The 26,522-nt window shown below is 45.0% G+C and overlaps 1 protein-coding gene across 13 annotated transcripts in view; it reads right to left on the bottom strand.

Moving 5' to 3' along the window:
• The window catches only part of LOC122793337 (PDZ and LIM domain protein 5-like), a 2,364,325-nt gene that overhangs the window by 598,170 nt on the left and 1,739,633 nt on the right, over positions 1-26,522 (bottom strand). For all 13 annotated transcript variants that reach the window (XM_044061256.1, XM_044061255.1, XM_044061265.1 and 10 more), the window contains one exon: positions 23,336-23,517. In XM_044061256.1, coding sequence (XP_043917191.1) covers positions 23,336-23,517 — 182 coding nt within the window. The remainder of the gene's footprint in view (positions 1-23,335; positions 23,518-26,522) is intronic.

The following is a 26,522-nucleotide window of genomic DNA, read 5'->3' as shown; positions in this document are numbered from 1 at the left end:
GACATAGCTTTATACGTCAGGCATAGATCGCCTCGAAGTAGGCAGTATGCAACTGAGTAGAGCTGGAGTTTTTTTTAACCGAGCAGCATATGGCATCTGTTTTGAGTCTCTTGATCCTCATGGTGAGGTACTTTTGGGGTCTTTCTAATTGCTGCAGGTGTCGGGTAAGGTGCATCCCAAGTCGGGTAAGGTGCATCCCAAAAGGGGCATTGTGTATTCTATGATGGGCCTGATGAGGGATGAATAAAGGGGCATGATTACCTCTCTTGATCTAGATGTGAATCCTTTCATGATGAGGTGGGCTATGTAAAAGGTCTTTCTAACCACTTTGGCAATGTGATTGTCAAAGGACAGATTGCTATCAACTTGGGTCCCCAGATCCCTAATTACTTTCTCTGTACTTAATGGGTTACTGCCTATGTAGTAATTTGTGTGCACATTGTTTTGGCTAAAGGGTATGACTATACACTTTTTGGCATTTAGCTTTAGACCATGGCTCTGGCACCAGTTATCCGTCTCTGTGAGACCTTTTTGAAGGATGTTTGTGTCAGCTGGAGAGTTGATTATGGCACCTAGTTTGCAGTTGTCTGCGAACTTGGTGAGCCATAGTCCTCCCACGTTGGCCTGTACCTCGGAAAAGTATATACCGAACAAGAGCGGTCATAGGACAGAACCTTGTGGGACGCCACTTGTGACTGGTTTCGAGTCTAACATGGCTCCAGCACCTCTCACTCTGTGGGTTCTGTCTTTGAGCCAGTTTGCGACCCATCTTGTGACATAGGGGTTTATATTTAAGCTGGATAGCTTATCTATGATGCCCGAGTGGGGTATTGTGTCAAATGCCTTTGCTAGGTCTAGATAGGCTGTGTGGACTACCTTCCCTTCATCTATGGCTTTGGTGACTGCTTCGAAGAAGTCAACCAGGTTCAAAAGGCAGGATCTGCCCTTGACGAAGCCAAACTGGGTAGGATCTAGTGTCTGTAGGTCCCCAATGTCTTTGTTTATGAGCTCCATGATGATCCTCTCCATAGCCTTGCAGACTAAGCTAGTCAGGCTTATGGGGCGATAGTATCCAGGGTCCGTGGAGGCTCCACCTTTGTGGAGTGGGACCACTGTTGCTGTACGCCATTCTGTGGGCACATATCCTGTAGTGAGGCTGAGATTGTACAGCTGTTTTATTTGAGGGATTAGTTCTTCTTGGAGTTCATGTAGGACGCAACCCGGGACGCCATATGGTCCCATGGAAGCAGTGTTTTTTGCTTTGGAGAGGGCAGCCTTCACCTGAGCATCAGAGATGTTTGGGAGGCAGCCCCCTGCCGGGATAGATACTTGTTCTTTTTTTGGGGGGGAGGGGGTGGAGAAGTTTGCACTGAACCTGTCTGCCAGGATATTGGCGATGTCTGTGGGTTCAGTGAATTTTTTGTCGTTTAGAATCAACTCAGAACAAGTCTGGGAGTTGCATCCCAGGTTCCTAACAACTGAAAAAAGCCTTATGATTGTCTTTAGTGTCCTGAGCAATTTTTCTCTCGAAGCTTGGCCTTGGAGGATTTTATGAGGGATCGTAATTTTTTGCTAGTACTGATCAGGGATGCCTTCCCTATTAGGGATTTTGCTCTATCATGTAGTATCTATCAGTACTAGGGATGCCTTCCCTATTAGGGATTTTGCTCTATCATGTAGTATCTTCCTCCTTCTGTTGTACAGTTTATTTATGGCTGGGGTCCACCAGACTGGATGCCTGCCTTTGGATGTTTGGGTTTTGGTTTTGTTTGGGATAGCATGATCCATGCATTCCTGGAGATGTCCGTAGAATGCGTTTATACAGGATTCTGCAGTTTGGGCCGTAGTTTCCACTGGCCCTGGGGCCCTGAATTGATTCCACTTATTGCATTTGTGGCATTGCTGACCAAAAGCTACACATTTTCTCCTTTTAGATTCATGATTTCCTCCATAATTACGACAGCTGGCAATGAAACTGCTTGGGGGCCCATGCTTTGAGCTTGCTGACTCACTCTTATGCTTCACTGAGACTGTGCAAAAAAATGCGTTGGAAAGCTCTGGGGTTTACCAGTGGGTGCTGAGAGGCTACAGCTGCTGCCATGTGCTTAGGCCTGTTTCTTTTAACCACCTGCTGCACACTATCAACATGAGCTCTAGAAGTTACTGGAAGCATGCACCTCTTACTTGTAAGCATATATGCATGCTTTTCTATGAACTTGTATATCTGACAAATCTTAATGCCTTTATTCAAAGTTAAATCACTGTCAGGAAGCAAAATCTTTCTCACAGCATCATTTTTAATAACACACACAAGTCTGTCTTTTATCAACTCATCCCTTAAATCACCAAATCTGTATGTTTTAGCATTATTTCTCAAGTCAGTTATATATGCTGCAAAAGTTTCACCAGACTTTTGATCTCTTGTATAAAACAGGTGCCTTTCCATTGTAACATTTGTCTGGGGGGTTACACAATTTCTCTAAATTTGTTTTAAGCACGCATGGTCCTCCCTTTACTCAGCCAGTACAACAATATGATGGTTCCCCCTTCTCCAGCACAGACAGCAAGTACATACACAAATGAACATTCTCTTTCAATGGCTTCGGACCCAGCAGAATAAATGCCTTTGTATGGTCAACTTTATCAGAAAACGCAGCCTGTATGAAAATGTCATATTCTTGCTCACTCTCCAGTTCTGTGCAATACTGTCAAACACAAGTGCACTGGGTTTTTGAAATCCGTCTGCCATGCCCACAAAATATGCACAAACATACTGAAAATATGGCCCTTGTAATTATGTACGAACAAGCTGCTGTGCACGTGTAATAACATTCAAATGCACAATAAACTCTTCAAAATACTGTACTTTGTGAAATATGCTCTGAAATGGCTGTATTTTGCGAAATAACTTTACTGTAATACTGTACAATCATGTGAACACTTTACACACTTCTGATAACTCTGGTATCTTTAATTAATACAAAAAAATATTTGCTTAGCCAAAATGCAGTCGTTTCCTCTCATTTTATTCATTTTATGCAGTTCATACTTGATTTCAAACATTTCCCATAGTAATTTGAATATTTTTATCAATATCAGACATATTGGTTTACTTAAATGTCATTTACAGCATTCTGTATGCCTAGTTTCATATTTTGCGAATAAGAAATTATTTGAGCAAGTTTTTAACATCTGAAAATTGTTTCTGACCTGTTTTGCAAATTATACATGCAGTAGGGAAGATTCACTTCTGTATATTCCTCCAATACCATCCGGGTGCCTCTTGGACTCAGACTGAAGAAACTGGAGCTATTTCTGGCAACAAGTCATTTTGGCGATGCTTCTTTTGACACCCTGCCCTTTTAGACATGCCTCTTCTGACACCATGTCGCTTGCCCCTCTCTAACACAGATGACGAACAGATGGGGTAGTTTGTTTAGATGCTTTATTACACAGAAACATCAGGATGGATAGCAGCATCATAAAACTTAAACGAACTGCTTAACAGACTGACCTTACATACATACATGCTTACATCTCAACAGCTTACTACAAAATGGCAGTCAGGCTGGCATGTGCTCAGTATTTATACACTTGTGCAAGCCCTTAGATAGCTTCTTAAAGGTAAACATACAAACGTTGATCTACAAGTGGCAAAGAAGTTCTGAGGACGGTATGTCTGTACGTCACCTTTATGCCCTACGGCAACCACAGGGAGCATACATGTAATGTATGACATCCCTATTACAACCTAAAGCTTTGGTATACTGGCTGGATACCGGGCTACCCCTGGCAGGGATCCCTACTGTAAAGAATACTGCAACAGTGATATGGAAGGACATCAACCCTCCAGGACTACTCCTTTCAGGGGACCAGAAACATCCTGGAATAAAACCCTGTACCCCTTTGGGCCCCTGAAGCAGGATGAATTTTGCTTTGATTCAGTAAACCCTACAGCACCCTTGAAAAATAGGGAATCTGATCTGGAAATAGTTGAGGAGTGCCCAAAAAGGGGGGGAAGGGATTTCCAGACATTGAAGCAGCCTTGATGGATGACTGACAGAACCCAAGCATCTGAAGTAATCTATTGCCAAACAGGGAGTGACAAAGAAAGTCTGATAAACATGGGAATCTGTCTCATGGTGGTATGCAAAATGGCTTGATTCAGCACAAAAAAAGCAAATAAATGAAACCGCAATCTGAATTTGTGTTTTTTGTGAGAAACTGATTACTCAAACAGTTATTTTGTCAGACAGGTGGAAGCTAGGGATTGCAGGAGAAGCATTTAGTTACCTATAAATCTGCCAGAAAGGGTAGGCCAATGGGTTGAATGGCGCACAGCAATGGTTATCCCACTCCACAATGGGGGAGCTACCACAGACCCCGGGAACTACCGCCCCATTAGCCTGATGAGCCTGGTCTGCAAGGCTATGGAACATATCATCATGGAACTTATAAACAATGACACTGGTAATCTTCAAACTCTGGACCCTGCCCAGTTTGGGTTTATAAAAGGCAGATCATGTCTCCTAAATCTAGTAGACTTCTTTGAAGCGGTCACCAAAGCCGTAGATGAGGGTAATGTGGCTCACACAGCCTATCTAGATCTCGCCAAGGCTTTCGACACCATCACCCCCTCTGGAATTATAGACAAACTCACTAAACTAGGTATAAATCCCTATGCCACAAGATGGGTTGGCTCACTGACAGAACCCACACTGTGAAAGTAGCAGACTCTAAATCCAACTTCAGACCAGTGACAAGTAGAGTACCACAGGGTTCAGTCCTGGGTCCTCTCCTGTTTGGTATCTACTTCTCTGAAGTACAGGCTAACACAGAAGGTCTTTAGCTAACAAAGTTTGCAGATGACTGCAAACTAGGAGCCATAATCAAAACTCCTAACGATGTGGACATCCTACAAAAGGGCCACACTAAGACAGATGTCTGGTGTCAAAGCCATGGCCTCAAGCTCAATGCCAAAAAGTGCATTGTCATCCCTTTTGGTAAAAACTCTGTACCCATGAACTACCACATAGGCGGTAGTCTACTTAACACCGAAAGTGTGATAAGAGACCTTGGGACACAGGTGGACAGTAGTCTCTCCTTTGATAATCACATCGCCACAGCAGTCAGGAAATCCTTCTATGTGGCACACCTCATCACAAAAGGTTTCTCATCCAGGAAAAAAGAGGTCATTGTTCCCCTCTACTCATCACTCATTAGACCCATTATAGAGTACAACGCCCCCTTTTGGTATGTACTTCACAAGACATCTACAACAACTGGAAAGGCCACAGAAATACCTCACAAAGAGGATTACCAATCTCAAACAGATGCCCTATGCAGACCGTCTCAAAAAAACTCCAGCTTTACTCTGTTGCATATCGCCTCCTCAGAGGCGATCTCTGCCTAACATTCAAAGCTATGTCAAACCCAGAGCTGTTGGACATGCTCCACTTAAAGAAATCCCAATCCCTCCGAGCTACATGCTCTAGTGACCTAAATCGTGTCACCACAATAAACAGAACATGCTGGAGGGATAGATTCCTGTCCCAGAGACTTTCCATACTCTGGAACAAACTACCTATCTATATCAAACAAAGCTCCTCATTAGCACGCCTCAAGAAAAATACTGATGATTGGATGGGAGATAGGAAATACACCCTGGGGATCACTTCTGTGGCTCTGCTTGACAGGGGCACAGGAAAATAATTTTCTTGGGTGGCAAAAGTCAGGGTACCGTTTGGCTAGGCTTATATAGGCCCTAGGGCCAATAGCCTAGTACCTACCTATGAACCTATGAGATGCTTGTAAACACTGCATTCTCAGAAATGCTATGTAATCAATTCTTTAAACAGCAAAATGTAAAAAGTTAAAAGTAAAACTACAAATAATATCGAATTATGTTGCATGTTATGAGAATCAAAAAAGTACAAAACTCTAAAACAGATATGAACCCAGTAATGGTGGGGTGGGGAGTAGAGCTGGACCCCCTTCACCACCAACTACATATACTAACTCTGAGGTTATACTGCTTACAGAGAAAGGGAATACCTTGTCTTTCAACAAAAGCAAGTATTTTCTTTATTCTCAGGTACTGCAAACTAAGAATCAGTATAAGTTATTGTGGGGGAGGTACAGAACAGAAGACAGCCATCCATTCACAAAAATTCATGCTTTAACTCCACTTTAAAATCAGCCTTTACTCTGTATCTTATGCTTTATTCTATATTTGACAAGTAAAGAATAAACCTGACATCTTCCTTAAGGCAATGTACTGTATGAATTAACTAGTTCAAACTAGTTAACAGAAGTATGATTTAAATACACTACTGTAATTATAGTAGTAATGAGCAGAGATAGTATTCAAAGTTAAGCATCTTTACATAATAAACATACCTGTTTCACTTAACATTTCACTGTATGTACAAGGTTAAATGTTTTGTACCTATGCTTCATAGACTGGTTCCTATAGCTTCACAAAAAAATGCAACAACTAATGGATTTGTTATCTGACTGCTCTAAAAGTACAGTTGTGTACACTTACCATAAATGTAGATGTTGTTCGAGTGTCTTCACTGTTGCAGTCATCACATTTGCGTTATCCCTGCTGGGGTAGCCCTCGGCTGGCCTGAATACCAGAGACTTAGTATTTCTGCGTCGGTTGCTGTCGCTTGAAGACTGACATCAGGTCATCAGGGGTATAAAGGAAGGTAGCCAACGCCATTACATCAGTTTTTCTTGCCATAACCGGTCAGGAGCCCCCAAAGTAGAAGACCAGGCTGTAGTGGCAGGACCCCACCAGTGGAAAAAATAGTAATATGCCCCCCTTCTAAGGAAAGGAGAACAACAAAGAAGAAAGGTAACAAAAAGAAAAAAGGGGGAAGGAGGGAGGGAAACCAGGACTGCAACAGTGAAGACACTCGAACATCTACATTTATGGTAAGTGCACACAATTGCACTATGTTCTTTGTGTTTCACTGTTGAGGAAATGGGTGGAGGCAGTCAAGGAAGCTAGGGACTGGCTAGCATGCCCTGCAAGACTGCAGAGGCAAAACCTGCCCTGGATTTAGAGAAGGTGGTAATGTTTGGTAAAGGTGCAAACAGATGTCCAGGTGGCAGCCTCCAGGATGTCCCTGGTGGGGTCCCCTCTGAAGAATGCTGCAGAGATGGGGGTGGAGTGGGTCATAACCCCCTTGGGGGAGGCATGCCATGCTGCTTGTAGCAGAAATAGATGCAGTGTGCTATCCATTTGGAAATGGTTTGCTTGGAGATGTGTTTGCCCTCTGCCCCTGAAGCAAAGCTAACCAGCAGTTGATCAGATTTTCTGAAGGGTTTTGTCCTGTCCAGATAGTAACTGAGCTGTATGTGCACATCTAGAGAGTGCAGAATCCTTTTCCCCTTGTTTTGAGGGTTAGGAAAGAAGGTGGGCAAATGAATGGATTGGTTGAGAGCCACACTGGATATCACCTTGGGCATGAAGGATGGATTAGTTCTGAGGGATACCCTGTCTGCATGGAAGATGATGAAGGGTTACACTGCCATGAGTGCTTGCAGCTCAGAGACTCTTCTGGCTGAAGTGATGGCCAGGAGGAAGGCTGTCTTCCAGGAGAGAAATTTTAGCTCTGCAGAAGAAGCTGGTTCGAATGGAGGCAGGGTGAGCTTTTCCAAGACAAAGTTAAGGTCCCAAACCGGTGTTGGTGCCCTCATGTGGGGGCCTCAAGTTGTTGGCCCCTCTGAGGAACTACTTGATCAGAGAGTGTGAAAACAAGAGGCTGCTCAGTGGAAAAATGAGTGGAAATAGTAGAGGTGTGAATTTTTATAGAGGAGAAAGAGAGACACTGTGTAGTAGGTCAGCTAAGTAGTAAAGGATGAGAGGGGTGAAGGGCTGTGCCGTATTGACTCCTTTAGCCTGGATCCAGGTGCAGAACCTTTTCCATTTATCAGCATAAGACTTTCTGGTGCTAGGGCATCTGGCCTCTCGGAAAACATCCAGAACCTGTTTACTGAGGAGGGCAGATTGGTCAGGGGTCAGGTTATAAGCCAAGCTGCCAAACTGAGTGTCTGCAATTGGGGGTACATGAATTCCCCTGCCCTCTGGGTTAGAATGTTGGGAACCTGAGGAAGATTCCATGGGGGCAGTGGGGACAGGTTGTGCAGCAAGAGGTGCCAGTGCTGTCTGGGCAAATCTGGAGCTATGAGAATGGTCCTTGGGTTATCCTCCCTTATTTTGATCAGCGCCTTGGGAATGATTGGTAGTGGAGTAAAGGCATAGACCAATAGATTGATCCAGGGAAGGTCAGGGCATCTACTTTCCATGCAGCAATGCTCCCTGGTGCAGAATTTGCTGAGCTGATGGTTGGTGTGGGAGGTAAAGAGGTCAACTTCCGAGGTTCCCCATTTCTGAGTTATTATTAAGAAGGTGTTTCTGTTGAGCTGCCACTCATGGGGGGTCCAACAGTTTTCTGCTTAATTGGACTGTCAGGGAGCTTAGAGAGCCTGGCAGGTGATGTGCTAAAAGGTGTAGATGCATGGAAGAGGCTGTAAACCAAAGGGTCATGGCCAGCCTGCACAGTGGGCAGGAGTGAGTCCCTCCCTGCTTGTTGATGTACCACATCACTGTGGTGTTGTCTGTTTTGATCAGGAGAACCCCTTTAGAGAGAAGGGGTTTGAAAGCTATCAAGGCCTGCTGCACAGCCATCATCTCTTTTTGACTGATGTTCAGGGGGAGTTGCTGGGGGTTCCATTGGCCCTGTATGCACCTGCCATCCAGGTGTGCACCCCAAGCATAGTCTAATGCGTCTGTGGTGAGGGTTTAGGTGACAGGGTGTGGAGAGAAGGGCAGTCCCATTTTTGGGGAGCAGACTGTTGCTCACCAAATAAATTCCTCTCTCAGGCAAGGAATAATAGGTAAAAGAGTTTCCAGATCTTGAGAGTGTTGACACCAAAGGCTCTTTAGGTACCATTAAGGTTTCCTCATATGCAGTCTGGCATATGGAATAAGGAGTATGCAAGATGCCATGAACCCCAGGGCTTGCAGGATTTCCCTTGTAGAAAGTTGGGGCCTGGTGGCCAGTTGAGAGAAGTAAGCTGATAGGAAACTTTGTTTCTCTGGTGTTAGGCATGCCATCTGGAATGCTGTGTCCAGACTTGCTCCCAGGAAGATTATTCTCTTGGTGGGCACCTGTTTGGATTTCTTTTCATTGATTGTGTACCCTAAGGAGGTTAGTAGGTCCTTTACAAAGGCCAGGTCAAAGGAGGTTATTAGGTCCTTTACAAAGGCCAGGTCTTTGAGCAGCTTTTCCTGGCTGTCTGCCTGAATAAGGCAGTTGTCTATGTAGGGATAGATTTGAATATTTCTTTGTCTGCAAAAAGCAATGGCTGGAGCCAGGCATTTTGTGAAAACTCTGGGAGCAGTAGATAAGCCAAAGGAAAGTGCAGAGAACTGAAAGTGCTGACATTCTGCCTTGAAGCAAAGATATTTTCTGCAGGACTCCCGATGGGAATGTGGAGGTAGGCCTCTTTTAGGTCCAGGGTGACTAGACAAGCGTCCTTGGACAGCATGGGTAGCAGCTGTTGGAGGGTGAGCGTTTTGAATTATGGGATCACCAGGAAGGTGTTTAGAATGGACAGATCGAGGATGGGGCATCAGGTGCCCTCTTTTCTGGGTACCAGAAAAAGTCTGGAGTAGAAGCCTTGGCCTATCTGCTCTGCAGGAATGTGTTCTACTGCTCCCAAGGACAGCAGGGTATGGATTTGCTTTTAAGCCTCTGCCCACTGATTTGGTGGTAGATCTAGGAACCCTTTGGGAGTTGGAAGGGTGTGGAAGGAGAATGTGTACCCCTGAAACACAATGTTCAGAACCCACTGGCCCTTGGTAATGGTGGCCCAGGTACTTGAGTGAAAGAAGAGTCTTCCTCCTAAGGGTATGTGATGGTGGGCAGTGTCGAGGTAGGGAGGGGGTGTCGTAAGTTTTTGCCATAAGGGGGTGGCTTAGAACTCCCTGGTTTTGGTGTGGAAGCAGTCCACCACTTAGATCTCTGCAACCCATGGGACTGCTGTCTTGGAGGTCTGTTTCCATGGGGTCTAGGCTGGCCCTGTTTACTAGGAGCAGCAAAGGACCAGTGCTTGAAGGAAAGTGCCTGCTGTTCCTAGGGGGCTGTACCTCTAAGAAATATTTAACAGTCTGCATAGATTTTGCTTTTTCTTCCATCTTTTTTAACACCTCTTCTGCTTTAGTACCAAATAAGTTATCTTTGTGCAAGGGTGCAGCCAACAATTTTGATTTGCTATGGTCTGGCAGGGGTTGTTCCTTAAGCCATGCATGTCTTCTAATGACAGATCCAGTGACTGCTGCCCTGCAAGAAGCTTCTAGGGCATCAAAACCGCAGTGCACAGTGTGTTTAGTTACTTGACCAGCAGAGTGCATTAATTCCTGTAAATCTTTAGATTCTGCCCATGCAGGAAAGGAGGTATTTTTCTGTTTAAGAAGTTCCAAGGTATGTTGCTGATACTTAACCATATGGAACTGATAACTGAGTGTCCTGATAGCAGGAGTAGCTGAGGTGTATACTTTTTTACCCCATCTGTCCAGTGGTCTGGAATCCCTGCCTGAGGGGGGGTGGGATTTTTAGCTGAAGTAGCTTTAACTCCTTATGGGCCTTGAGTAATGATCTCAGGGTCCACTGTTGGGTTTTCAATGAGATACTTGTGAGAATCAGGGCCTCTGTTGTATCTGTCTGGCTTTCTGGGAGAAGGAGGGAGGGCGTCTGGAGTCAAGCTGGATTCAAGGAAGACATCATCTACCACATCTAGGAATGGGGGGGATGGCTAAGGGCCTGTGCTGTGGAAGGTCCAGGAGCTCTCGGAGTCTGTTTGTAGACTCGGGGTAGTCTTGACTCTCCCATTTGAAATGCTCTCTTAGAGTATGCAGGGTTTCCCCAAAGGAAAAATCCTCCGGGGGAGAGGCTGAAGAAATAGATTCCTTTGCATCAGAATCCTCATATGTAGAGAGGGGCTGTATGTCTTCATAGTCAGATGCATCAGGTTCATCTGACACTTGTTCAGACAAAACTTCTGGAGACAGATCTCTTTTTCTTTTTGAGGGGAGTGGCTTGGCTTCCCCTAATCAGCATGATAAGGTCCCTCTGCCATTCTAAGCATTTGTGACTGAGGCAAGGGAGCAGGTGCCAAAGAATGGCTGGAAGGCGTTTTTTTGGGGGGTGGTTCGACCCCTGGGCCTAAGGAACTCGGTTGGTTTAGAAAGAACGGTTAGCATGAAAGAAGGCATCAGTTTATGTCTGGATTCGGTGTTGCGAAGGACTTCCTCGGAAGCCAGTGCCTGCATAGTGGTTCCAGACCCAGCCAAGGTAGAGACGACGCAGGATCCTTAGACAAAAAAAAGAGTCCTGCAGCATACCGGACTCCGAAAGGGTCTCGGTAGAGGCCTGTGAATTAACTGAAGCAAGCATCAAGAGCTGCGAAAGCGCCTCACTGAATTCTGGAGGACTGACTACCAGCTTGGTGGAAGCGTCATCGGAAGGTTTAGTCCTGTGTGATCTGTCTCTGTCTTTACCTTTACGTTTTTTCGGAAGGTCTGCTGTCAGATGGCTTACAGAAGCCATATTGGAATTAGTGAACTGTAAATGGAAATATCTGGCTACAATAAGGGCCCGACGACAAATAGTTCTGGCGTTAAACAAAGCACAGAACCGACAATGAGGGATGTCGTAGTCTGGGCATAGACAACTGATGCAGTAGGAATGGAAGTCCCGGTGTGGAATCTGCTTTCCACAGGTGAGACAATTAACTTTTTCTGACATTGGTTAGTGCAAGAAAAAAGGATCCCCAACAGGGTATTTAGCTTTCGAAGACTTCAACTTTAATTTGGAAACAAAATTCAGGTAGCGGCCGACCGGCACTCATGCGAACTTCTTCTTCTTCGGGCTCCACGGCAAGAAAGACTGATGTAATGAGGTTGGCTGGCTTCCTTTATACCACTGATGACCTGATGTCAGTCTTCAAGCCACAACAACCAATGCAGAAATACTAAGTCTCTGGTATTCTGGCCGGCCAAGGGCCACCCCAGCAGGGATAACCCAAATGCGCTGAATGCAACAGTGAAACACGAAGAACACTGTCCTCCAACCACCACAAGCTTCAAAAAATTAATGAATGTCCTCTTCCTTGAAAGAAACTGATGAAATCTTCCTCAGCTTGCCTGTAAGCAGCCTAGCTAACTGCAGATGTTTGCCATTGCTCTAGCAGACAGCAAATGAAAGGCCTGGGAAGATGCAACTTCTAGGGTGGGGTTAGAGTGGAGCTGGCAATCAACAGTCCGACAAGAAAAGTTGAGAAAAAAGTGTAGTCTGGTAAGCCACAGGAAGGTACAATGAATACTGCATGGGCAAGGGAACAAAAACTACAGCTACTACCTGTAGATGTAAAAGCTGTAAAACTGTATGGGAATGAAGCAATAATATATCAGCATCTGGGGAAGGAGCAACTGCAAAGCAAGCATTAGTACTGACACCCGCTACACCACTGCCTGCTAGACTAGCATCTGGATTAGCATCAGGTACATCTACAGCGGATCATACAGTGAGAAACTTCACACCAGAAATATCAGATACCTGCTTAGATGACAGAATTTCGTCCAGCTTTGGAAGCAAAGTAGTGATGCTCTCTATAGCCAGAAACATGAACTATCTGTGCACCCTCAAGGCTGTCAAATAAGGTCAGGTTTCGCCACAGCAGCCACCAGCTGAGTGTTACACAAACAATGGATGTGGCAAGATAAATTAAAACACACAGAGGCAACTCTTGTGTCTCCATGGAAGCATATGATGGGGCTGGTGACTGGGGAGCTAAAGGCACCTAAACACAGAACAGGAAACACCTAGCATCCAGGAGATGTCGAAGATGGCAATCCCATCCTGGGCAGGAGCAGGCATCTGCTGAACCACGAAAAGGGATGGTCGAAAATTGGAAAGGAAATGATGCCAGTATGGGATGAATACTTAAATGCTGGACCTGCATCAGCCCAAAAACAGAGATGGATGTCGAACAGTAACCTTATTTTTTCTCAATCTTTCTCCCTGTAATACAACTCCTTCTTCTTCTTCCAGTTCTTTCTCTTTTACCCTATTGTATCCTTCTTCTTTCCTTTCTTATATGAAATTAATTTAGGTAGAAAATCTAGGAGACTGTATCTCTCTGATACCCTCTCCAAGTGGGAGAATATATACCTTGTTGAAGTTTCCAGTAGCTTATTCTGTTAAGTAGGTAGATGGGCAAGTGTTCTTTTCTAACAAGACCACTCATCCTTCTACCTACTTAAGTGAATAAACTATTGGAAACTTCAACAAAGTGTCGTCAGTCATTCCTCCCACAGGAAGGGTATCAGACAGAGAGAGAGAGTCTCCAAGATCTGCTACTTAATGTGATTTTATCTGGACTAATCCTTTATATTCTGTTTTCTGCTGGTCCTGTCACCCTATGGATCAGAGGTGAGATACCAGACTTCACTCGAGCTCTCTGGATCACCTCTGTTTTCTTATATGGAATTATGAAACATGGGTGAAGACAATGATGAATAAGCTAATGGTTTAGCTGCAAGTTTCCCCCCACTCCTCCTTCATAACATATTTGAATAAAGTTTTCTTATGCTGCCCCCTAGTGGTGACGTTAAGTCCATGATGAAAAACACAATGCAAAAAGTGTAAAGCCAACAAGCAAAATTAACCGAATCTGCAGGAAGAATTTCCTTCCCACATGAGCAGTCCAGCTTAGAAAAGTAAGATTTCCCAATAGTATTTAATTTGGTCTTTCAGATTTAGCTCATTTCAGCTGTTTCACGTGGTGGAAGGCTACCTGGAAATCTGTTCTGGAGATGGTTCCTAGGCACACATTTCAGTCTGGAAGTTCTGACCTGCCAAGTGTTCCTAGAACTGGACAAAGCCACTCACTACAGTTTTGTATGCAAAGCATTTCAGATTTAGATCGAGGCTTCCTAACAGAGCTGTATCACACATCTTCTCAGGTCCTGACATGAAGCTTATGCACTCAGGATCAAGAAGTTTGATCTAACACTGGTTGAACCCTTAAAAAGTATCACAGTATTGCTTTTTCCGGTGCTTATGTTCATACAGCCAGAATACCAGTTTATTTTCTTTATTTATAGTCAACTTAGACTGTGCTACCAATAACAATACATTCTAAAAGGGGTGATGAAAGTTTATCAGCATTTACAAGCTAACATGGAATAAATTGTTTGTGTGTGTGTGTGTGTGTGTGTGTGTGTGTGTGTGTGTGTGTGTGTGTGTGTGTGTGTGTGTGTGTGTGTGTGTGTGTGTGTGTGTCTGAGTGTGTATGTGCGTGTGTGCGTGTGTGTGTGTGTGTGTGTGTGTGTGTAATCTGTTTGTGAAATTTATCAAAGGTAGAATGTCTGTTCAGTCGGCACAATACTTTGCTTTGTGTAAGTAATAATGATAACCCCGATTCAGAAACTGGTAAACACTGCCGATAAGATGTTTTTGTTTTTGTGCCTGGGTAGACCTACAGGACAGAATATCATGTGCATGACTGCCTCTTGTAATAGAGCACTGGTTTAAGGAGGACAGAATGTCATGCATGACTGTCCACTAGTATATAGCAGAGCTTTTAAAAAAGAACAGTTTATGCTAGCAGTAGTGGAAACAAGCTCAGACATCATAACATTACTAAAACTGTACCTGCATGCTTCCCTCCTTTATTATAAAATAAAATGCATAGAGGCTTTAACACTAGGTGTCCTAAACAATGGTATGCCGACCTTCTACCACAACATATCCTTGTATACCTCTACACTACTCAGGAAGGCAGCTTGGGACTGCCACATTATGAAGACCCAGCAGCAGCTGTCAAAAACTGATAATAAAACTCTGGAGGGCAAATCAGATGCTAGTAAAACATTGCAACAAGACCTTATAAAGTAAAGTAAATGACACTAAAAATAAAAATCAAGGGTGGGGTTACTACTAACAGACATCTTAACACAGAACTCTGCATGGTATATGATAATGCTACTGACACGATAGCTGGTAATTTCCTTCTGGTTTTGCCACATTCTTGCAGAAGTTAGAAAACTGAGCAGAAACCTTAAGGGTGCATAGCCAAAACAATGACCAGTCATTACTTTTGGATGCTGCCCATTTTAAAAACCATGTTGTCTGGGTATCCATTTATCCATGTACATATACGTACGTGGGCCCCCATCAGTTGATCAACCATTCAGAGTGCTGTGAACCACTAAGGGTAGGCAACACTGGAGCAAGGGTCAAACAAAAGAGAGAAAAAAACATTGCACACACATCAGATAAATACCAGGATTTGTATGTAGGAGATCTGGCAATGGCAGGGGTAAAGACTTGCCCTTAACTCACTGTTGTGTGATCTCTGAGTTGATATATGTAATCTGTAGGGGGTGCAGTGGGGCTTGTCTCCCCTAAATAAAAAACAAAAGTCGCTCTTTTGGGGGTTTGATGTTTTGGTCAAGATCTTTTGCTGTTCGACCCTATGTACGGTCGATCAACTGAAGTAGATCATATATATTTGTGGGTATTACAATAATGAAAACTCAAAATATTGAAAACCTATTCAATGTAGGGGGCAAGTCCCCTACATCCTCCACATCCCCTGCTTTACACATACCAACTCCTGGACTGCACAACAATGGGGAAAGGGCAAATTTTCATTTACAATTTTTTGTTTTAAATGAAATAAATGGAAAACGCGCACACACACACACACACACACACACACATATATATATATATATATGTGTGTGTGTGTGTGTGTGTGTGTGTGTGTATGCTTATATGTATGTACATGAAACGTACTGTACTACCATACAAAGAAAACAGACATCAAGAAAGAGAATTTTTTCAATCACAAGGGGACAGTGCATACACAATGAAAGATGTCAAGTTGTCTATCTCACCTTCATTCTTGCTGGCTGGGTTTGGAGTCGATCCTCGGCTCCGACTCGGCCATCTTCAAAAGCTCGAGAGCTGCTTACTGGCTCAAGGCCCCCCTATATCCCATAATTCCTGGCGCTAGATACCCAGATCTCGTTTGCCGCTTCTGCTACGAGGTTGTTCTACTGGCTCAGGTCGTATAAGCTTTACTATTTTTTGTATTTTTTTCTTGTTAAAAATCTATATTGATAGTGTAGAATTTTTCGTTAGTTAGACTTTAGTATTGTAGCTAGTTTTTCTTCTAGATAAGCATTACACCTTCCTTAAGAAACTCGTTTTAGTTAGAGAGTTTCCCCTCCCCCCTTCTCTCCCCTTTCCATTTAAGTTAGAGGTTAGCCTTTCTTTCTATCCCCCTTTTAAAACAAACTGTTAGTGTTTAGTGATGGTTCTAGATATTTTTTTTGGTTGTATTGGTATTTGTAGTGGTTTGTGGTAACTTTTTTTGTTTTTTTTTTTACTGTTGGTTACCTTAACCATCTGTGTGGAAACTTGCCCTTGGTTTTCTCCCTAGGATATCCAAGGATCCAAAACCATCCGGATTCAAGAAGTGTGATTCATGCTGTCAGAAGATGTCTCTGACAGATGGTCACATTTCTTGTGTTTATTGTCTGGGCGCTGTGCACCTGCAAGACTCTTGCTCGATCTGTCATGCCTTCAGTCCAAGAGTCCTGCAGGAGCGCAAAAATAAATTGATTCTGAGGGGTATGCTTAAACCCCAAGATTCACCAGCGAAGGCTCAGCCGGCAAAATCTTCCAGGCCACCTCAACTGTCGGCTCCCAGTTCGGAGCCGTCGTTGGGTGAAGCCACCCAAGACATTTCGGCTCCGGCTGGAACCGATGTCCCTCCATCCCATTCGGCTCCGACACAGTTTTCGGAGCCGGCTGAGAGTAGAAACAGATCCAGGTCTCCTTCTTTGGAGTCGATATGTTCGGCTCCGAAGTTGCCCCTGCTGCAATTGGAGCGTAGTTACCAATCATCCCACTCTTCTTGATCCTCTAGACTTTCGGACCATGACTTGGAAAGAGTGGTCAGTAGGCTCTTAAAATCGCAGGCCCTAGCCAAAATGTTGTCCAGCCCTCCTCATCAGGAGTCGGCTCCGTCCACAGCTGTAGATATTCCTCCTCCGACTCTTTCTATGAGCTCAGAGCCGGAGTTCGTTGGGGTTCGAGTCATGGAACCGTCGGCACCGATACCCTCTCTTTCGGTTCCATCATCGGCTCCGATCCCTTCCATGGTACCTTCCCTGGAGGGATCTGGGTGCCGAGACTCCCTCGTCGGCTCCGAGGGGGCGAGTGGCATCGGACTCTTGTCCGACCCCACTCTCCCTCTCGGTGCTTCGGTGCAGGTGAACTCGGCTCCCACATCTGCCTCGGAGCCGTCTCCCTCAGTGCGGGGGGGGGCTTCTGGTTTCTTCGGAGCCTGAGCCTTCTCTGCATCCGGGCAGGGACACCTTCGAGGTGATGAGGAGTGTACTGGCCCCTGAGTCAGTCCCATGATCAACCCCATCGGCTCCTCCCCCTAGGGTGCCTGCGTCAGCCTCTGCCCCTCTTCCAGACCCCAAGTGTGGGGATCCAGCGCTCCAGGACACCACTTTGGTGTATCTTCCTCTTCCGAGGCCGCAGCCTGATCTTTCAGAGGAGCCACCTCGCAAGAGAAAATGCAAGAGGAAGCATGTTGACTCCCCTGAGTCTGTCACATCAGATACCGACTTAGAGGAGTTGGAAGGGTCCCCAAGATCCCCCTCTGAAAATGTCACCTTCTCAGACATCCTTGAGATGCATAGGCAGAGGGGAAACTGGACTACCCTAAGCCCTTCCGAGGATGAGTCGGTATTCCTGGATGCATTTGGATCCCGAACTTCCACCTCATGGGTGTCTCTGCCTTTCAACCTACTGATGTCTGTGGTAGCTCGAAAGGCATGGATGGCTTCAGACACAGTGGAACCGACCCCCAGAAGACCTGCCAAGTTCATTACTGCCCCACAGGACAAACAGTTCTTGACCAAGGGTGTCCCCGTTGATGCCATGGTGGTAGCAGCGGCCACAAAGAAGGAGTTGGCTGAAACTTCTTCATCTGTCCATCCCCCTAACAAGGAGTCCAGGACAATGGACAGATATGGGAAGTGGATGTTCTCTTCAGCGACCTTTTCCTTGTGGTCCCTGAATTACCTGTGCCACTTTACCTGTCTTCAGAGGGATCTCCTGAAAGAGCTTGGAGATACCCTCCATGATCCATCAGCTGAGGGGGCCCATGCTAAGGCAGCCTCCCAGCTAGCGACTCTTAATTCAGTGGTAAACTCCTCCATGTGGCTCATTTCGTATGCAGCCGATGGTGCGAGTAGAGCCGCAGGCACAGGCGTGGCTCTAAGGAGGCACGCTTGGATGTGGCTATGTAACTCTGCGGAACCATTCAGAGTGTCTTTCACCAACACCCAGTTTGATGGTTTCTCTCTCTTCGGATCACAGGTGAAAGATGCCCTTACCAGGTGTGAGCAGGAAGGCAAGACTCTCTCTGCCGTAGGAGTCCATTTTTCCACTCCTTCCAGACCATATCCTAAGGGTCAGAAGAGTGGAAAGATGTGGTTCTGGAAATCCCAAGGAGCCTTGCCGGACACACGTGGTGAGTTTCCCTCCAGGGGCAGAGCAGGGAACAATAACAGACTATGCCCTCATGGCACAGGGGGTCCGCAAAACCAGGGCAGCAGAGAATCTTTCTCTGACAAGCCCTTCCAGCATCCCTGAAGGGTTGCCTGGCTGCTAAACTCTGGAGGCAGTCGAGGGAAGATTATCGCTGTACCCAAGAGCCTGGCAAGACACAACTCAAGACAAATGGGTACACAGTCCGTCATATCCGGAGACTACAGAATTCCCTTTGTTCGCACCCCCTTAATGTCAAACAAGTCCCTTCCAGATGTTCCACCCAATCTAAGGGACCAGGCAGTGCAAGAGGTCTCAAAACTGCTAAGAAAAAGGGCCATCCAGCAAGTCCCAGCAGACCAACAAGGATCCAGAATTTACTCAAGGTTCTTTTTGGTACCAAAAAAGACAGGGGACTGGAGACCCATTTTGGATCTCAGCAGACTAAACAAGTCTGTACAAAGAATGAAGTTCCGGATGGTCACGCTTCAGTCCATTTTACCCTTTATGGGTCAGGTCAATTGGATGTGCTCCATAGATCTTCAGGATGCGTACTACCACATCAAAATGGACAGATGCTCCCGAAGATTCCTTCACTTCCGGCTGAGAGCCAGCCATTATCAGTTCAGAGCTCTGCCCTTTAGTCTCACCACAGCCCCCAGGGTGTTTACCAAATGTATGGTGGTAGTTACCACTCACCTGAGATGGCAAGGATTCCAGGTGTTTCCATATCTCAACGACTGGCTCCTCACTGCTACCAACAGACATCACCTTCTGCGAGCCAGAGACTGCACCATCCACACTTGCTCCAGGCTAGTTATCACAATAAATTTAGAAAAGTCTACATTGTCGCCCTGTCAATCTATTACCTTTATAGGTGCAAATTTAAATACCAAAGACATGTTAGCGAGCCTCCCACCAGACAGGGTGCTAGTGATTCGTCAGCATGTCAAGGTTTTATTAGCATGCAAAAGGATTCAAGCCAGATTTGTCCTTCAGACGCTAAGTCTCATGGCAGCAGCGATCGTACTTGTCCCTCTAGCTCGTTTTCACATGAGGATCCTCCAGTGGCTTCTTTTCACCCAATGGTCCTTTCAGCAACTTCTCATGTCTTAAATGATTATGATCACTCAGGCATGCAAGAAGCATCTTGCGTGGTGGATGGTCTCCACATCAGTGCTCCACGGCAGACCATTTGTTCTCCCCCCTCCAGTGGCTACAGTGACCGTGGACGCTTCCCTGATTGGGTGGGGGGCATTATCAGGGCAGAACAGTCCAAGGCACCTGGCAACCTCACGAGTATCATCTGCACATAAATGTCTTGGAGATGATGGCCATGCTCTTAGCGTTGCAGGCTCTTCAGGACTCTCTTCCTACTGGGACCATTGCAGTTCAAATGGACAATATGTCCGTAGTGTGGTACATTAACAAGCAGGGTGGAACCAGGTCCTGCCCCTTATGTCGAGAAGCACTCAGACACTGGCAGTGGGCGATATCTTCCCAACGGTTTCTGATTGCAATGCACATCCCTGGGAGGTCCAACGTCATAGCAGACAGACTGAGCAGAGCAATTCTCATGCCTCACGAGTGGTCTCTGAACCAGGTAATTGCGGACCAAATCTTCCGCAGATGGGGCCAACCTTGCTGCGACCTTTTTGCAACTCCCTTCAAGAGCAAGTGCAGCAATTTCTTCTCTCTCCTTCCACTTCCCGGGCATTCCGCCAGAGACGCTCTAGTCCACGATTGGCCCCAGGGACTTCTTTATGCATTCCCTCCTTTTCCCCCTCATACCGAAACTAATTCAGAAGGCTACTGCTTTGGGTTGCAAAATGATCCTCATTGCCCCTTACTGGCATCGACAAATATGGTTTCCGTTCCTGCATCGCTATCTTCTCAAACAGCCTTGGACTCTGGACCTAGTTCCAGACCTCCTGATTCATCAATCGGGTGGGCTACACCAATCCCTGCACTCTCTCCAGCTCACAGTGTGGCTGCTCCACTTCTAACCTTAGCCAGGCTCCCAGATATCTCCCCCTCTGTGCGTGAAATCCTTTTGTCGTCACACCAGTCTACGACCAGAATAACTTACGCTAGTAAGTGGAAATGTTTTTCTTCCTGGGCAGAGGCAAAACGTATTGACCCCTTTTCAGCCCTCATACACTCCATTTTGGAATTTCTTGCAGAGCTCTTCCATGCGGGGTCCACTTCCGCTACAATTAGAGTTCAGTTAGTGGCAATTTCAAATTTTCACATTGGCCTATCAGAAAACAATATCATGTCCCATAAGCTCTGTAAAGCCTTTCTCAAAGGAACCACTCTGCTCAGGCCCCCAGTCAGAGATCCTCCACCACCGTGGGATCTAAATTTGATTTTAGCTTCACTAATTTTGCCCCCTTTTGAACCTGCAGCTTCTTGTTCACTGAAGTTCTCATCTTGGAAAACCCTTTTTCTGGTAGCTATTACTTCAGCCAGAAGAGTTTCGGAAATACAGGCTCTTTCTATCCGACCTCCATACCTTGTGTTCCACAATGACAGGGTTGCTCTGAGGACTAATCCTTCCTTCCTTCCTAACGTCTCTTCAGAGAGTAACTTAAATCAGTACATAGACCTTCCTGTGTTTTTCCCTAACCACTCCAACAGGGCGGAGTACAAGTTGCATCAGTTAGATGTTCACAGGCAACTACGCTTTTATTTACATAGAACCAAAGACACTAGAAAATCAGATAAACTGTTTATGTCTTATGCTGTAGGTAAACAGGGGCTTCCGGTCTCCAAGGTAACCTTATTCACGTGGTTGTCTTCTATCATCACGTTCGTATACCAACTCAGGAATAAAGAATTACCGGTCAAACCAAAGGGTCACTCCACCAGAGCTTTAGCCACTTCAGTGGCTTTTCAGGCTAGGTTGCCCATGGAATCTATTTGTGCTGCGGCTACATGGGCCAACCCACATACTTTCATTTCGCATTACAAGTTGGAGTTGGTTTCCAGGAGCAGAGCTGATTTTGGTTCCACTGTTCTGAAGAGTCTTTTCCGATGAGCCACCCAGGATTTTAGGTGCTAGGGACGCTATCCCAACCAGTAAGAATGAAGGCGAGATAGACAACTTAACATAACGAAGTTATGTACCTACCATAACGTTCCATGTTAGTTGTCTTCTTCTCGCCTTCTTTCTTGCGTCCCACCCTCCATCCCTCTGTCCTAGTGGGCCGAGAAGAGTTCCTCTTGTTTTTGCACTGGCTGAGTCTTCTCTGGCTATTTCCTTCTGCTTAGTAGTCTTCCCCAGTAGGAATTATGCATTCTAGGATAGACCTACCAAACGAGATCTGGGTATCTAGCGCCAGGCATCATGGGATATAGGGGGGCCTCGAGCCAGTAAGCAGCTCTAGAGCTTTTGAAGATGGCCGAGTCGGAGCCGAGGATCGGCTCCGAACCCAAAATGCAAGAAAGAAGGCGAGAAGAAGACAACTAACATGGAACGTTATGGTAGGTACATAACTTCTTTTTCTACAATGTGCATCACTTAGCCTAATCAGACAATGACTGTGTTCTAAGAACAATACAAAAGAAACAGAGATGGGCAAGTGTTTAGTTGGAGTTGCACATTTTTCCTTTTCACTTAACGTTTGCCATCATCTTTAGCATCACTTTCTATGTATTACATTTCATATTTACTAACCAACACTGTTTATTCCAGATTACCTTTTAAAGTAGTTTCTTCTTCTCAGAGAAATGCACTTATTTTTGTCTTAATGTCTGCATCACATTTTACCCAGCTTTGCCACACTAGATGCCCTGACATAATCGACCCCCGTACCTAATTCTAAGCTACAAATGAATGGCAAGTCTAATGGGAAATCTTAGGTAGTCAATCCATGGAAAGGGTCAACAAAGCCAGTCTTACTCATGAAAGGATTTTATTTTTTTTAATATGTACTGTAAGCAAAATGAGCATTTGCCTAGTCCATGTCCCTCACGACAGTTATTAAGTGCACAAGTCAGTGTGTGTAACGACCCTATATTAGGAGTTATTTTTCATCATTCAACAACATATAAGGGCAACAGCAAAAAAGGCTGAAGCGAGGTCAGCTGACAATGAAATCCCAACAGTTTCCCACTGCAAAAGCCCCTGTAAAAGTGAGATGAACAATTTGTTAAATCACAGTGCCCATGTGTTAAGTAGCTCAATACTCTAAGATTGTAGCAACAGTAAAATTAACTGCAGTAAGCCGAAGTTCTTATATCTTGAGAAGATATATTAAAAAACTGACAGAGAAAGGTGTACAGAAAGAAAAAAGAGAAACACTTGGGGAAATGAAATACTTAAGAAGAACTCAGGAAACAGATCTGCACCAAATTATGATCTGGAGATGTGTTACATTAGCCAGACATATATGAGACACAAGTGAGAAGGTGTGTAATTAAATGTCCACATTTTCAAACTCATAGGAAGATAGGAATAACACTAGTAAAGTGATCACAAGGACTGTAAGATGTCTAGCTATATATACCTTCAAACAGACAAACTTAAAAATTCTTGCCATTCTTGTCAAACACAATTCTTTTCATTGCATTTTGTATATAAACATTAAAAATCAAGCACTTAATACTTTGTACACAAACCACAACCATTACACACAAATGTTACTTAAGGCAGACAAAGCAGTTTCAGAACTTGTTACCTGCTTGGCTGGCAGACTGCGGACCTGTAACTTTCCCTGTGCCTGGGCCTCCACCACTCTGGAAAGTGGAAACAGTTGCTGCACTGGAATAAGCTGGTTTACGGACATTTGCTGGTGCCTTGGACATGGTCTTCACTGAAGCTGCTGCATGGCCACCAACAGGGGTTGGTGCCACAAAGTCACTAATTTAAAACATAAACAGAAAGAACATGTCAAATGTCAACAGAAAAAGTCATAATAGAGAAAACACGTCTGTAATTTGTTTTGTACAAGAACTTTAAGTGCAAGACAAAATAAGGATGCATGCACCACAAACAATCTCTGTTGCATTACTTAGCATATTTTCCCATGTTTCTGATTTTCCTTCCTGACTACAACACATTCAGTACTTGTGTTGCTGCTAGGGTTGCCACCTTTCTTTGTGGCTAAAACTGGACTAAGGTCACACACCTCGCATCACCCATAACTCCAACCATTCCCACCCCCTCTCCCATCCATGCTCCTGCCCATTTTGTGACATCACAGTGGCATCAGCTGATGGGAACTCCCTCTTTTTCTGTTCCGGATGCAATTGCAGAACACACTCAATACAAAGCAGTCAATATACACCACATGTATGCACAAAAATGCGAAACACACGTATAAGATAAACAGATATACATTACAAAAAAACAGTAGTAACACCACTACTTTCTTTACCCACACTTTCAAAATGTTTTCCCAAGAACTTTCCTTACAAGCTACACTACTCTGTAAAACACTTGTATGTCATATAAACAAAGCATTCTTACAATTTAGCTGATTAAGACTTCATTACCTCCATACCAATGCAATGCATACAGTACTAGCAATTATTACCTCCATACTCATTTGGCATATCCCCATCTTTTTTATCTACCGGTTTAACATTTTCTGAAATTTTAACTTTTTTTGCCTGGTTACCTTTAGAATCCCCAGAAAAAGAAGTTATGTCTTACCATAACGTTCCATCTGAGTTGTTAATCTTCTTCCAGTCATCACTGATGGGTTCGGTTCCGAGCCCTCGGAACCGAGTCGGCCTTATACCAAGCTTGCATGCACCAAAAACTCTCAAGCTAAGCAGCTACCAACAATGCCCTTTGCTCAATTACCTCAGATCAAGTTTGCATGCAACATATAGAGAAAGACTAAGCCAGAGGCCATCTCTGCGCAGAAACCCTAATACACCATGAAGACCCAGAAGTTCTGCCAGGAGCCTTAGGAGGGGGACGGTGGGAGGGTGTGATGACTAGAAGAAGATCAACAACTCAGATGGAACATTATGGTAAGACATAACTTCTTTATCTGAAGTTGTTACTCTTCTTCCTATTCATCACTGATGGGACAGAATCCCAAGCTACTTGGAGAACCTGGGCGGCCCTTATGGAAGAACATTCCTTAGAACCATTCAGCCAAAGGCCGTTCTTCCCCTTGAGATCAGATCCAATTTGTAATGCTTGATAAATGTGTGGGGCTTAGCCCAAATGGCAGCTGCACAAATGTCATCCACGGAGGCCCTATAGTAGAAGGCAACATATGCTGCAATAGCCCTAGTTGAGTGAGATTTGATTTGGCCCAGCTTAGATCCCTCTGTAAGTGAATATGTGAAGGAAATGCAATCCATGAGCCATTTAGACAAAGTAACTTTTGATACAGAACCTCCCATTCTAGGGCCTGCAAAGGAAACATAAAGCTGGTCTGACTTGCGTAATGAATTAGTTCTGTCCAGATAAAAGCGTAATTGTCTATGAACATCCAGGGAATGTAGGCAATATTCTCCCTTGTTCGAGTAATTTGGGAAAAACACAGGGAGCTCAATGGACTGGTTAATGGAAAATTCAGAAACCACTTTGGGGGGAAAGGATGGGTTAGTTCGAAGTGATACTCTGTCCTTATGAAAGATCAGATAAGGGCTCTTGATACATAATGCTTGTAATTCCGAAATTCTTCTTGCTGAAGTTATAGCCACCAGGAATAAGAATTTCCAAGATAAGAATTTCAGGTCACAGGTGGCAGCCGGCTCAAATAGGGGCAGAGAAAGAGCCTGCAGAACCCAGGACAAATTCCATGCCTCCACTGGCTGTCTAATGGGAGGCCTGCTGTGAAAAATTCCCTTAGGAAAAGTCTTGCAAAAACGAGTGGAGATGAGTGGTACTCCTTCAGACCCTTTATGGAAATTGGAAATAGCTGCTAGATGGACTCGGATGGTAGAAGCCGAGGCACCTTTGTCGAACAGCTCAGCCAAGTAATGAAGAATAGTGGCCGCGGGGGCTGCGAATGGGTCTAGCTCCTGATTACTTGACCAAATGGAAAATCTTTTCCATTTATCCCTGTAAAGTTTTCTGGTGGATGGTTTATGAGAAGCCAAAATAATCTCCCGAACAGGTGAAGAAAGGGTTTCTTGCCTGGCAACTAACGGAAGTGGAGAAACCAAGCTGTCAGCTTGAGGGTGGGCAGATTTGGAGGAGTCAGCCCTTGTGGGTGAGCAATTAGTTCCTGACGAGTGTCTAGGATCCAAGGAGGTCATAACAGATAAGGTCAGAGGAAGGGAAACCACACTTGATGAGGCCAAAATGGAGCAATGAGGATCACTTTGCTTCCCAGCCAAATCACCTTCCGCAGAAAGAGGGGAATCAGTGGAATCGAAGGGTAAGCATAAAGGAGACCCGTGGGCCAATCGTGGACTAGAGCATCTCTCGGTGACTCCCCGAGAGGGGGAAAGAGGGCAAACTAGCTGCTGCATTTTGCATTTGAAGGGGAAGCGAAAAGGTCACAGCATGGCTGGCCCCAGCGACTGAAAATTTTCGTTGCCACACTCGGGTTGAGAGACCATTCGTGCAGATGAAGTATGCATCTGCTCAGTCTGTCCGCAATCACATTGGAACTCCCCGGGATGTGCATTGTGATCAGGAAGCGGTTGGAAGCTATTGCCCACTGCCAAATTCTCATACCCTCGCGTCAAAGGGGGTAAGACTTGGTCCCTCCTTGTTTGTTTATGTACCAGACCACAACATGTTGTCCGACTGGACAGCAATCGTTCCGGGTTGGAAGAAGCGGATGAAAAGCTTGCAATGCCAACAGCACCGCTCTTAACTCCAGGACATTGATATGCAAACTTGACCTCCACATTGGACCATGTGCCTTGGACCAACTGTCCCTCGAAGTGCCC

The sequence above is a fragment of the Protopterus annectens genome, chromosome 2.part0 (genome assembly GCF_019279795.1).
Source record: "Protopterus annectens isolate FY-2018-M chromosome 2.part0, PAN1.0, whole genome shotgun sequence".
Lineage (NCBI taxonomy): Eukaryota > Metazoa > Chordata > Ceratodontiformes > Protopteridae > Protopterus > Protopterus annectens.
The sequence above is the reverse complement of the archived record's forward strand: the minus strand, read 5'-3'. Positions and strand labels throughout refer to the sequence as shown.